Source organism: Trachymyrmex cornetzi, unplaced genomic scaffold (genome assembly GCF_001594075.2).
Source record: "Trachymyrmex cornetzi isolate Tcor2-1 unplaced genomic scaffold, Tcor1.1 scaffold147, whole genome shotgun sequence".
NCBI lineage: Eukaryota > Metazoa > Arthropoda > Insecta > Hymenoptera > Formicidae > Trachymyrmex > Trachymyrmex cornetzi.
In genome coordinates, this window is record NW_017296059.1 from 2,302,893 (window position 1) to 2,317,402 (window position 14,510).

At 29.5% G+C, this 14,510-nt stretch overlaps 2 protein-coding genes across 2 annotated transcripts in view; both read right to left on the bottom strand.

Moving 5' to 3' along the window:
* Positions 1-4,175: 4,175 nt before the first annotated feature.
* Positions 4,176-7,537, bottom strand: LOC108757887 (luciferin 4-monooxygenase-like). Its single transcript, XM_018502572.1, has 8 exons — positions 7,449-7,537; positions 6,987-7,124; positions 6,686-6,893; positions 5,751-6,241; positions 5,466-5,643; positions 4,959-5,180; positions 4,621-4,850; positions 4,176-4,493 (listed from the first exon to the last, which is right to left on the bottom strand). Exons 1-8 carry the CDS (start codon positions 7,482-7,484, stop codon positions 4,344-4,346), a joined length of 1,653 nt encoding a protein of 550 aa, XP_018358074.1. The 5' UTR covers positions 7,485-7,537; the 3' UTR covers positions 4,176-4,343.
* A 1,138-nt stretch (positions 7,538-8,675) lies between these two features.
* The window catches only part of LOC108757572 (uncharacterized), a 13,195-nt gene continuing 7,360 nt past the window's right edge, over positions 8,676-14,510 (bottom strand). The window contains exons 9-16 of the mRNA XM_018502033.1: positions 13,303-13,338; positions 12,157-12,303; positions 11,820-12,027; positions 10,950-11,443; positions 10,680-10,857; positions 9,975-10,196; positions 8,978-9,207; positions 8,676-8,853 (exon numbers count right to left, since the gene is read on the bottom strand). Coding sequence (XP_018357535.1) covers positions 8,704-8,853; positions 8,978-9,207; positions 9,975-10,196; positions 10,680-10,857; positions 10,950-11,443; positions 11,820-12,027; positions 12,157-12,303; positions 13,303-13,338 — 1,665 coding nt within the window. The 3' untranslated portion in view covers positions 8,676-8,703. The remainder of the gene's footprint in view (positions 8,854-8,977; positions 9,208-9,974; positions 10,197-10,679; positions 10,858-10,949; positions 11,444-11,819; positions 12,028-12,156; positions 12,304-13,302; positions 13,339-14,510) is intronic.

Consider the following 14,510-nt stretch of genomic DNA (forward strand, 5'->3'; position numbering starts at 1 on the left):
TTTTTACTTTGTATTTATGTTTTTGAAGTTGTATTTTTATCTTTTGTTTAAGAAATATTGTCTAAAAACGAAGTGGTATGTCGGTATCGGTGACCTTCCTCTAGATTCGATGTGATAAGATATAACGGTTAATTAATATCTGTCAATTAATAATGTATTTATATAAGTAAGAACATTTCAGAGATGACATATCAAAATTAATAATGAACATATCAAAATTTTAATGAAATTGCATTACTTGATATACTGCTATGAACTATAATAGCGAAAATAAAAATTGAACTGTGTAATTTCATGTGAAAAATGGTATATTCTCGGATAAGACTTTACGGCAGTAACGTAGAGAACCAAAGCGTTTATAGGCCGAAAATATAGCTTGGTGTGATCACATATTTTTTATAACGTCGTCTTAGCTTTTTGGGTCCTGTGGATTATAGGAAATGGATATCGCCGGAAGGTTTATGACTCCAGAGATTTCGGTAAAAGAACAATCCAATTTAATGCCACAAAGGTTCTCGCCTAAGTTCGATAGAATAGCCGTTTTGACACGAATGAAAAACCGGCAACCAAGTTCGATTTTGATTCATTGGTACACTTGTGGATTTTCTAAAAATCGTAACAATAAAAGTGTTTCGTGACGTTCAATTTTACATGTGCGTGCGATGTTTATCTATTTTTCAATTTTTTATTTGATTTTATATTTTAACATAATACAAAATCTTTTATAATATTGCAAATTATAACGAAAAATTATGTACTAGAGAGATGTCTTTTTTTTAATTATAATTTTGGCAAATTTAAAACAGATCGTTTTTACATCAAAAGCATTATTGAACTACATTACTTATACTTTTATATTTACGTATTTATATAATATCTGATATTTTAATAAATATCAATAATTTGCATTATATATTAGAAACTGATATTAACAATCGTAGATTCCACTTTCTTTAAACTATCTAGATATATATATTATATATCGCTCTGTAATCACAAGTTCCGCGTGTATTTAATATTTTATTATTTTTTGAAGATTTTTATTTTATCATCATGCTCGTAGCATCTCCATGATAGACAAAAATATAAAGAGTTATACTTTTAATTAACGCGTCTACTTATATTTTTTCTCTTCTATTATGAAGACACACTGGTAGCTTTCTTTGACTTTACCGTGAAAGCAGCTGGTGCTCGACGAATGAAAGAAGTTTGAGTGCTTTAACAATTGGAAAGCCGGAAATTAAACATTGAACAATGAAGTCTTTATGACATATATCGAAAGTATTATGCAATTTTATGAAATCGTGCACGACATAAAGTGTTTATTGGGTTTTATTCTCGTTCGTCGTTTCATTAACTTATGCGAATTATTGGTGGATATATCTATTAGAACAGAAAAGATCTAAAAAGAGTATACACATATGAATCTTTTAAGTCTATCTTATGATGTTTGGCAAAACAAATAGATAATCTTATATTTTTCTATTATTTTTTCAGTATTTGAAGAACAAAAATTTGTTCCGACATCTGATTCTGAGGAACATAAGAAACAATTCCAAAATATTAGAAAAATGTTCTATTGGCCATATCAAATGTTCTGTCGCATTTTCCGCGTTGCATCTGTAGCTTCATCAAAATATGCTACGTATATTCATACAAGAGTAAAAACAGAGAGAAGAATTGAAGCTTGCGGTTGATTTGTTTGCGTATTAATAAAAGAACGAAAATGTGCTTTGGGAGAGTAAACCAAAGATATGAAGAAGGCACGCTAACGTGTGCAGATTTATTGAAAAACATTTTACGCATGCAATTGCTGCATCTCTCTTCCAATGCCTATCTTTCTCTCTTTCATTTTTTTTTCTTTATTTTTCTCCGTCTCTTTCGTTCTGTTTATGTAATTGCACATGCACGCGAAAATTTACATCAAATCGTTTGGAAAAAATCACCCCGATATGGACTGTGAATTATCGGATCTTAAATAAACATTTTTTTTTTTGTAAAATAAAGGAAAAGCAAGGCGATATACATGACTTTTTTACAATTCAATTTTTATTGATATATTGGAACTTTGATTAACTCACAATTAGATAACAATAAATTTTTCGTAGATAAAAAAATATATCGAACGCGCAAAATTAAATCGAGATACTGGCGCGTTATTATCTTACATTTTCTATTTCTTGAAATATTGATTCCTCGCCCCGACTATTCTCCACGGGCTTGCAGCTGTACAAGATCTTAATGGCTCGATTTTATGGAAATCGCTGTAAGCTTCTGCCAGCTGTTTCCATTACGTCTCCGTTATGTTCTGTAAAACCTTCGCGCCTTTAGCTCACAGTTCTTATAACGTGCGCCCGTCCGCATAAGAACATCATAAAAGAATTTAATCGAAAAAGATAATTCAACACAGACCCAAGGACCTGTCTTGATATCCGTAGTGCGTGTGCCAGATAAAAACTATATTAAACGAGCGATAATTCAATTCTTCAGGAACGAGCTCTTCCTCTCTCTCTCTCTCTCTCTCTCTCTCTCTTATCAAAGATATGAAAGATATTGCCTTCCACGAGTACGTGTATTTGTAAAAGAAACATTCGGATTAAAAATCCTTCGCGCTAGTTCTGTTCGAGCGAGTTATCCGATCCATCATCAAAACTCATTGCGACTCAAGCTAATGTTTTCATAAAAAATCATATCCTGAAATGTTCTGCACTATCGAATCTCCGGCATCGTTAAAAATTAGACGAGAAGAGATACATCGTGTATAGGTATCGGACGAGAGAAACGCTGAAATTTGAAAGACGGCAAATCTCCATTTCTCGGCTTTCGAATAATAAATATGCATGCCACCGAGAACTGGCATTAGCGGGAAGTAACTCTTTCCTTTAGAGAAATGCAAAAACATGCGCCGCGTCTAACCGAGAAAGTATTGTTGCTCTGATGTATTTTTATATTCGCTTATATAAGATGCCCCATTTAGATTCTCGAGATAATTGGAGAAAGGAATCATGCTTTTAGCTACAATAAACAATGTACAATACGTTAGATCATTTGACGTTACCGATATTATGTATCGGCTGTAATTGTTCATTGATTATAACTTGACCTTAATAACAATGCTCGCGATATGACGTATTAGGATATCCTGTCTAGAAATATATGTAAGTGATATTCTTGATATATTAAAATTGCCGAATATTGTAACTTTGCCCGAATAAACAAAACAAAAGATGTGATAAAAAGCATAATCTCATGAAAATATATCATAGCGTTAATCCCATTGAATAATATGGATAATCCGTCGAGTTATGTCGTGGAGAAGAATGGAAGGAACGAATAAACGAAATGAGAAGAGGTCGAAAGAAAAATAAGACAGAGAGGGAGATTTATAGGACAGATAAAAGGAAAGGAAAACTTGTTTAAACGACGAGTGCATTATATCCCTTTACGAGGTATATAACGATCATTATTGATCTCGGGGACCAGCTATAAGGCAAACGTAAAATAATAGGTATTTCTTTGTTTATAAAAAATTGTAGATTTTATTGAAAAAATTTTTATTAATTTATTTAACATGTTCTGAAATTATGTGTTTATTCTGCTTCTATAATCACGAAATAGATAATGATATCGTAAGATAATCTGTAACTCAATTTTAAGTATCCCAATTTAACGTTATCTGGCAAATAAACAATGACAATTTTTTCTATTAATGATAAACATCAGCAATAATATAACAGATCGACAAGTGTAACATAATCTTGTTTTGTTGCTAAAGATAGCTACATAACGACTTGTTAGATTATTATATGGAATATATCAAGCACATGTTGATACCTTGAATTGTTTCTCTAAAAATATGAAATAAAATTGCGACAAACAGTTAAACAAAATCTAGGCCAATGCATCAAATGTTAACAAATATATATTTTAATAAAATGATATGTTAAATATCTAACACGAAGAACATTTTAAACAATATCTTACGGTTTTTAGAATTCTAAACCGTAGTTTTATAAAAAATAATGGTGAATTAGATTGTATCTATATTAATGAATCTTTAAAATATATTCAGGTAATAATTATCTAAGGAGTTTTATTATAGTATTTTGAAAAGATCTTATTAATTGTCAGCTACAAGAATATTGAAGAAAAAGTAAGAGTTTCCATTAAAAATTTTAAAGTTGACTTTGAGAATTTCTCCATACTTGCGTTCAAGATCAAATAAGTATTGCCGTTTGATGCATTTGTTGCCTACAACTTTTGTATGAAACACTTTTCCAATAAACCAATACTTTCTGAGATAATTAGCCATTCCAGAACTTTTCATACGCACATTGTATAATTTAATTTACGAACATACTTTGCAACTGTCTCTTCGCGATTTTGCCGGTAGCTGTACGCGGAAATTTATCTACGAATTTGACACCAGCCCGAATTCTGCAGTAATCCGGCAGATTCGTTTCCACTAAACTGATTAGCTCTTGCTCTGTTACCTGTAAACGGAACATTTGATAAATAAATAAACACAGTATTTGCTGCGTAAATTTCATGTAAATCTCAAAAGCAGTTATTGTTTTATTGGCTTTATATTTAATATAATTGAAAATGAGCGGTACCTACCGTTTTACCTGGCATGATTGAGACAATAGCCATTGGATGTTGCTCATCGATTTCATGAGGCATTCCTATTACCACCGCTTGGAATACCGCAGGATGAGTCTGTAAAACAGCTTCGATTTCAGTGGGTAAGACATTGATTGCTCTAAAAAGAATGAAATCCGATATTCTGCCGGTGATAAAGATTTCTCCGTCATCGTCATAAAATCCTAAATCGCCAGAGCGTAACCAACCTGAAATATTGTACATTTTGACTATTTATTATTCTTTTATTGCAGTTCTTAGTTATCTAAATGTTAGTATTGCTAATTGAAAGTTTTGTTCGAGCATCCAAGACATACCATCAGAATCGAAAGCTTTTTTGGTAGCTTCGGGATTCTTGTAGTAACCGTTCATTACAGAGGGAATTTTAATACGTATTTCTCCAACTTTATTAATCCCCAAGACCTCTTCGGTTTGTGTATCCGTCACCTTTATTTGAACATTAGGTAAAGGAAAACCAACAGATCCTGGTTTACTGTACTTGTTTTGACTGGAAAAAATACCTCCTGCATCGGTAGATCCTGGCACGAAATATTAATGCATCCATCATATTAACAAGATAATGGGGACAAGTATATTTTACGTATTATTTACTTATCAGTTTTAAATATAAATAATTAATTTCTAACATTTAATTAATTAATGTCGTAATTAATTAAAAAACGTAAATATTATATCCGTAATAGACACTTCTAGAAAACCAGTTACATATACTTTAATGTGACTAATTAAAAAATTAACTGATTTGCGCGCGAGGAAAAAGGCGGATCGTTTCGTAATTTTTGAAATTAAATTTAGTAACTTACCATAAGAGTTCTTAATTAAAACATTTGGTAATTTTTTAGTCAATGTTTCTTGATATTGTCTTAGGAAAATAGAACCAGCAGTAACAATAACCTTTAATGTTGTCAATCGATATTTCTCTAATATATTCGTTTTAACCATTTGGATTAGAATGAATGGGTCAGAAGCAAACCACGTTATCTAAAAGTTACAGTCAAATATTAAAATTATTTCTTCAATTTTATTTCTATTTCTAAAATTAGGTATTAAATTAGGCATCAGAAATTTGTTTAGGAATTCTTACTTACTCGATATTTCTCAATGAACTTGTATATATTATTGGTATTGTCGTCTGTCACACAGTCTGATACAACAATTCTGGTTGAATATGTTGAAATGATCTTAAATGCAAGTATAATGCCGTAGTGCCAGCGTATTGTCGGTGTAAATACGCAAACGTGACCTTTCGTTTCGGCAATATTTGTAGAAAATAAACAATTATGTAGAGAAGAATGTGAAATTTCAGTACATTTTGGTATACCCGTGGTACCTGAAGTAGGAACAATAATACCAACTTCGTCCGGGTTACTAATCGGAGTACATTTGAATTCGAAAATTTCGCGATTATCGTGACCCTTCAAAATATCGTCTATTGATTCATATCCATCTAACTTGCCAAAAACCACTATTTTTACATTCATTTTCAACTCCTTTGCTGCTTTTGTTAAATTTGCGGCCGATAACGGAATCGTAAAAATTATTGTTGGTGACATCATTGAGAGAAAGTTTCGTGCCGTCACTGAAATATGGATAAATGATTAAATATAATTGAATAATATTAAAAGTTTTACTATATCTGTTTTTCTTATTTATTTTTTATAAATTTTATGCTTTTAACCGATAATTGACTAAAATATAAATTTCTAAATATAAGTTTTAAAATAGTACTATATTTAAGTCTTTGACTGGTATTTTCTCTATTATTTCAGGATCATTATTTTTATACTTACAATTTTGAACTTTGTGATTGGTTTATCTCTCTCTCTCTTACGACTATATTTATTGATTGTCTTAAGTATAAAAACAAATTACCAAATAATACAAAAATACGCTTAATATACAAAGAACTATCGTCTGAATAAACAAATACAGATAATAATACATATTTTTATATAGTATATAGCATATGATTTTTTAGTATATGGTGATAATAGAAGTAGGATTAATATATTAGATTACACACTTAAGGAGATTTCATTATCCCAGGTGTTGCATTTGCCATTTAAATACATGATGCCCAACAATATTATAATCGCGTCTAGATTATTATCGGTGCAAACGCTAATTATATCGCCTGATTTCACGCCCTGCTTTTTCAACCAAAGTGCACATTTAATACTGCGTTCACTCATTTCGGCATAAGTGGTTTGTTTATCCGTAACAGCGTCTATCTATAAATTGACATATTAAGCATTTGTAACGAGAAATTAATGCAACTGAAAAATATGGAGTTATACAGTGAATACTGTTTTTTGTTAATATACCTGGCCGATACAATCAGGTTTGCTTTTTAGGGTCTGTAGAATCATTTCAGCTATATTGACTGATTCTCTGTGTATTGGATATTCTGGACCTAGTAAGATGTTATCTTTGATTCTGACCTTGAATTTTGATTCTTCTACCTTTATGATAAAATTTCGTTAGTGAATTATTGTTAAAAATAATAATGATATAAATAAATATTAATATTTATAATAGTATAATAATAATCACTTAAATAATTTGATGCACTGTAGTTTTTATATAATTACAATATGTAACATGTATGAATAAAATGTAAACATTAAAATTTGAAAATATCTGTGAATATAAGTATATATGTAATGAATGTTGAAGACAGCAAAAATAAAAGAAATAATAATTTAAAGAAAAAATTGCTTATGCATAATTAAATTGACTTTTTGAGAAGATTTTTTTAAATACAAAACGAAAGTATAAATTATTACCTCATTTTTATCAGTTGCTATGTTCCGTTCACACATTTTTATAAATTATACAATGATCATATAATCACTGGTTGTACTTTCCACGGCAGCTGAATTGTCACTGTTAAAAAATTGATTGCTATTCCCAATTTTTACCTTAATTTTTATCTTCTCAATGCATGGAACAATATAAATAGTGGGTTTTAGATTAGATTTCAACGAATTTTACGAGTAAAAAGGAAAAGACGCAATTGGATTTGTTATCTGAGTTTTATCATAGAGTGAAGGAAATAAAAGATATATACGCGTTCCTTTTATAGAAAGATTAGGTATTATTAAACTCGTGGAGAGGGGATATCTTTTTTGAAGGAAATAATACCTGGAAAGAGTGCATTCCAAGTGCTTTGGAGTGCATTTTACAATATTTGAAATATAGAGAGGAGAATCACGTTACCGTATTTTATTATCTGTTTTTACTGATCTTAAATAAACATTTTTAGAAATATTTTTCATTGAAATTTATCTACAAGAAAAATTCTTTATGTATTGGAAATTCTGGTAGATATTTTTTTTGCCAAAATTATTTAATAATATAGTACATCTCTAATAAAAAAGCTTCAAAGAAATAAATCGAAATGAGGAAAAAATGCAAGCCAATGTAAGTCGACACTGGATGATAAGTGTGTATTATTCACAATAATTGACGGTTACAAACATTTCGGTCATAATTTTTCTTGTCTTCAGTATCAACGAAATAATAACGTATTCTCAAATATTGAGCATTACATTAAATTTCTATATAAACGAGGCGTAAGACCAGAGATATGATAGTAGTATATAAATCAGAAGTAATCGTCGGTGGATAAAATCTTCCACCGTCTGTTGCATCTAGCAGAATACAATTTTCGAATGTCTGTGGAGATTTTTCGATAGTCGTTAATTTTCGACTTTAATTTTTATTATAGTAGGGGAAACTTTTAATTTTCTATTTATATTTTCACGCGTAATGATATTTTTATTTATTTTTCGATAATATAATTTGCATTATATTGAGTTTTTATATTTTTTAATTTTTATTTAAGAAAAATTAGATAATTTTATACACGTTATTCAACATATAAGAAAAACCTTTTACGTTTTCGTTTATTTAACATATCTCGCTATAAAAATTTATATCTTTCTAGTCAATATTGTTACTATTAAGCAATCTGAATATTTTCTATAAATGATGTAACAATCTACTATTGTGTGTAATTTGTACATGTGCAGTAGTATTTTAATTCACAAACATATCTCGCAGTTGCTTCTTCGCGATTTTGCCTGTAGCTGTGCGTGGGAGTTTGTCGAGAAACTTAACTCCACCGCGAAGCTTACAATATTCCGGTAGGTTCTTCGCTACCAAGTCATGGAGCTCCTCTTCCGTTACCTATAATTGAAACATTTTTTCACGATTACAATGAAATTATGTGAATATGAATTTTGAATAATACGATAGTCGTTCTTTTCATGTTCATTACCGGGAATGGATATGACCGTTTTACGATTTTTACCGTTTTATTCGACATTCGAGAAACGACAGCCATTGGATGTTGACCCGCAATTTCGTGTGGTATTCCTATTACCGCTACTTGAGATACCGCGGGATGTGTTTTCAAAACGTGCTCGATTTCTGTGGTAGAAATATTAATACCATAGAAGAGGATAAATTCAGATATTCTATCGATGAGGAAAACATTTCCGTCATTGTCGTAATATCCTATGTCGCCACTAAGTAACCAACCTGAAATGTTTTGTTTAAGGTTTAATAATTTATATTTTTATCTGTATTTAAAAAAGCGTTTTCACGAAGTCATTTTAGTTGTGCATTATTATTTTTTTTTTATTTGCAAATCTACTGTCTTCAACTTTTTTATATTCATAAATATTTTCAAATTTTAATATTTGCATTTTATTCATACATTTCATATTTTGTAATTATATAAAAAATTTTGGCTACCTAAGGAACATCAAAAAGGTAAAAAAATTAAAATAATCTTATTTTGATTCTTAACGTCAATAAACAGTCAAATTTTGTAACAAAAAGTCATCTTTTTGAATTTCATGACATTAAAATAAAGTTATTTTTTCTTAACTTGATATGTTCCTTGGATAAGTGGTTATTATTATATTATTATTAATAATATTTAGAATATTTATTATTTATATGTACAATAATATTTATTTCTGTGTGTATTCATTTATAGCTCTCCATTACAATACCGTTATAATTATATTAGAGTCAAAATTGCTAAATGGTTTCCTAAATTTCGTGACATTCCGATTAGTTACACATCGTCAGAATGTCATGTGGCTCCGTGTTAGAGCGACGGATTTGTAACCGACAGGTCGCAAGTTCAAACTCTGCGTACCGTATATAAGGATAATTTCGCAATCCGTACTGACTTAACGGGAGTCACAGAAGAACTCTTTAGATCTAGATGACTCTTTAACTAGGTTCAGACATATAGGGACTGATATGGTCCCACCCATCTACTCTTTACTACGTACCGTCAGAATCGAAAGCTCGTTTAGTCTCTTCAGGTCTCTTATAATAACCATTCATTATGCAAGGCAGTTTCAAACGTAGTTCTCCATTTTGATTAGCTCCCAAAGTTTTCCCAGTTTCTACATCCGTCACTTTTATTCGAACGTTGGGTGCGACAAAACCAATAGATCCTGGTTTGCAACCCTTGATCATAACGGTTACATCAGCTGCTGAGTCCGTAGATCCTAAAAACGATGTTTATTATAACTATATAATATGACATAATATGATACCGTCAAGAATCATCACGTGAAAACGCCATTATAAATATTATCTTAAATATTATTTTAAATATGTGTAAAAAATCAATTTATTTTGATTTCTTATAAATTTATAAAGATTTATTTGTTAAAATAAATTTATAATGATTTTTTTTTCTTGTTGATATCTTTATTTTATTTTATTTTTGTTATTTGAGTAAAGAACTATTTTTTATTTATTAAAATTTAGTATTAATATTTTTGATAATTTTAAAACTTATTTTTAATTATTGCTTTGAAATAATAGAAGGTAATATTAATACATTAAGTTGATGTTAATATTTCCAAAAATATATTATTATAATAGTAAATAAGTCCACGAGAAATGAAGAATGATATGAAATATTTAGTGTCATGATATGAAATATTTAGGGTCATATGATACTTGTAAATCAAATTGACTTATACCATAGCCAGTCGTAATGAAAGCATGAGGTAATTTCTTTGCCGAAGCTAGACAATGCTCCTTTCCTAAATTAGCACCAGTACTCATTATTTCTTTCAAAGTCAGCAATTTATATTTCTCCAATAAATCGCTCTTATAAAATCGGATTAGCATGCCTGGTTCGATGGAAAACCATGTTACCTTAAAGTTAAAGTGCAAGATTAATCTCCATTTAATTATTATTTGCCAAGTTAGTTTTATAGCAGATTGCGGAATCATTAGCTAGAGCTTACTCGATATTTTTCGATAAACCGGCATATTGCTTCATCGTCGTCGTTAAATATTATGCTACAGGGTGCAAGAATTTTTGTCGAATACGCTAAGATGGCATGAAATGCCAACTGGACCCCGTAGTGCCAACGCAATGTGTGTGTCCAGAGACAAGTATGGCCTTCTAATTCCGTAACTTTTTCGGGAAGTAAGCAATTATATAAAGATGAATGCGATATCTCGGTACCCTTCGGCATGCCCGTAGTACCTGATGAGAGAGAGATGAGAGCAACATCGTCGGGGTTGCTGATCTTGGCACATTTAAATTCAATGATCTCGTTAATATCGTGACCACTCAAGATATCCTCCACGGATGTGTATCCATTTAATTTATGGGAAACTACTATTTTCATATTCATTTGCAACTCTTTCGTTGCTTCTTCTAAAATCGGAACCAATGAAGGCATCGCAAAAACTATTTTTGGTGATGTTAACGAAAGAAAATATCGTGCTGTCACTAAACAAATGTAAATGAATAGAATTAAATGGGTGAATAATGTGTGTATGGTTTACTTGTATAACTCATAAATCTTGAACGAACAATTAGTTCAGTATTAAATTATTAAATTAAATTTATTACATTGATCATACAAAGCATACATTTCACTAAAAGAAAAAGTAATTGCAATCACCATAATTTAATTATAATTTATAATCATTATTTGGGACAACTATATAAATGTTTTAACCATACAGTCAATTGTATTATTAATAATAATCACATATATACACTGCTTGAAAATCTTTAACTTTTTCTTAACTTATTCTATACATATGATTTTATAGCACGATTATATCTGCAATAAAATAGAATACATACAGGAAATACATACTTGGAGACAAATCGTTGTCCCAAGGATTAGATATAGCACCTATGTACATAGTGCCCAACATAATTATGATTGCGTTCATGTCATTATCACAACAAAGACCAATTATATCTCCGGGCTTAACGCCTTGCTTCTGTAGCCAAAGGGCGCATTTAATGCTGCGCTCACTCATATCGGCATAAGTGTCCTGTTCACCAGAAAGTGCATCCACCTATAGAGTAAAAGGTTTTGAACTGCATGTTTAAATCCTTGTTTACGCAAAGTTGTATACACTCTAGAAATTAGCGATATAATTGTTTTACATTAATAGAGTCAGTGAAAATTATGTTTGTTAAAATACCTGGCCGATGCAGTTCGGTTTGCTCTTCAACGTTTTAAGTAACACTTCGGATATATTAACAGGTTCTCTATTTATTGGTATTTCTTTTCCTATTAGAATATTGTCTTCTATTCTGAATTCACGAACAGCATCGTGATAATGGAGTTTCTGGAGTTTTTTACATAAAATTATATTACTTACAATAATATATTAATCCACGCGACAGTTAAACAGAATTTTTAAAAGAAATGCAAAAATTAAAACTAAAAATAACAAATGTTTATTTTAGGAAATCTTCTATTCTTTGAATAATTTTTATATAGATGTTTGTTGGTAAGATTATATATATATATATATATATATTTTTAAATTAAAAATATTCTTAAAAAATATTACTTATTGCTTATTTAAATGTTTATTCAAAATATATGAATAAGAAGAATGTTAATTAATTAAGAAATTATTTGTATATAAAATAGGAATATTGGTGCCATGTTATTAAAAGCTTAATAAAAGTATAATAAATAAGCACATTAATTGGTACATTAAATTTTTATTTAATAAACAACGAGAAATTGTTGAATTATTGGAATTAAAATGGAGACTTAATGCAAATGATGAATAATTTTAATGATATTACAATTATTATTTAAAATTATAAATAATATAAATGTAATTAAATAAATTCGATTATTAAGATATTACAAAAGTTGCCGAGTTCTTGGTTATAATATCCATATATAAATATAAAAATACTGTATACATAGATGCAGTATAGGTGCTCGATATTTCTTTATATTTAGATGATTGCATCTTAAGTAGATATCATGTATTTTCATTATGCGATAAAGTACATTGATATGAATTATTTTAAAAATTATTGAATTGTAAGAATTTTAAAAGAATTTTTACGTGAATTATGTGAAACAAGAAATTTGCAAATATTCTAGCAATGAAGAGTATTAGCAATTTTTAATTATAAAGTCTTAATAAATGCAACAAAAATATATTTGAATTATTTTAAAGCAACGAAGATCCAGCTCCAACCGTAATAGGCCGTTACACCCTAATATTAATTGAGTTTCTCAAATATACGGTCATAAATATATTGTTTAAAAATATATTTTTTATGAACAAACTAAATATTTTTTTTTAATATGTTCTTACCTTGCTGTTATTGGTTGCTGCTATTCGTTCACACATCTTTATAAATTCTTTAATAATTTTTGTTCTTTTTTACGTTTACTTTAATACTCAGATCGCATTTGTAATCTATATATGAATCAAATCGGAGATATCTCGCTTTTTATTATGTTATATTATCTCTCCCACTCATGTACGAGAATGCATGTGACATCCAAAAGAGAAGGAATTAGAAACGCGACTACACTTTTTCATTGCACTGGGGCGTTCATAGCACTCTTGAAAATGGATTAAATATTTTTTAAGTAAAAATACACTGAGAAAAAAATGCTGTTGATTCAATTAAAGTATATATTACGGGCTGTCACTAACATAAGTGATTAGTTCATGTATATTTTTATTGACATAAAAAGGCATAAATTATTATTTCAATAATAAGGCCTTTATGTTAATAAAAAATATACATGAATCAATTACTTATGTTAGCGACAGCCCGTAATATAGACTTTAATTGAATCAACAGCATTTTTTTCTCAGTGTAGATTTTATTATATATATCTCTGAACAACTCGTACAATTTCCAGAACTGAGCGCCACACATTCGAATCCAATTATGATTCGAATAGTTAAGTGTGTGTGTTGATTGCTGTACGATTTTTAAGAGTTTAATGGCAGAGGTCAATCTTATTTTGTTGAATATTGATTTTTTCCAATCAACTGTTTTAATATAGGGAACTTCCCTAAAGGAAGAGAAGAATAACCGAATTTTTACGCGCACCTATATCATTGGATTTCTGTTAAGATACGATGATATATGCATACACATTTACAGGCGAAAGTTTTATCTGACAGATGTATCAATTATCAGTTTAGATAATTAATTAATTGGCGCGTCACATCGGAAACTTGGAATTAAAAGCTTGGAATTAAAAAACACAAGTTCGAGAAGAGAGATACAACATTTAACGCAATTGTTTTAATGAAAGATTAAGTAATAAGTGGCAATTAATAAAATATTTTTTTTTATGAAAGGAAGAAAATCTTAAAGGTGATAATAATATTTGAAAATGAACTTAAAAACTAATCAATAAAAAACTCCAAAAAAACAGGCGCTTTTTTTGTCGGCTCTTTAATTTTAAGGTAAATTTTAAAACAAATTAAAAGTATGACTAAATTAGGCTAGTGAGAGTCAAGCAACGTTGAACGGCGCAAAGATAGGTGAAAACCATACT

Excerpts from the sequence above, each read along its gene's own strand:
- LOC108757887 (XM_018502572.1), bottom strand. The coding sequence starts at position 7,484 with ATGTGTGAACGGAACATAGCAACTGATAAAAATGAG. Across the intron at positions 5,644-5,750 it reads AGTTCATTGAGAAATATCGA|ATAACGTGGTTTGCTTCTGA; the intron begins GTAAGTAAGAAT and ends TGTAACTTTTAG. Across the intron at positions 4,494-4,620 it reads CAATCATGCCAGGTAAAACG|GTAACAGAGCAAGAGCTAAT; the intron begins GTAGGTACCGCT and ends TTCCGTTTACAG.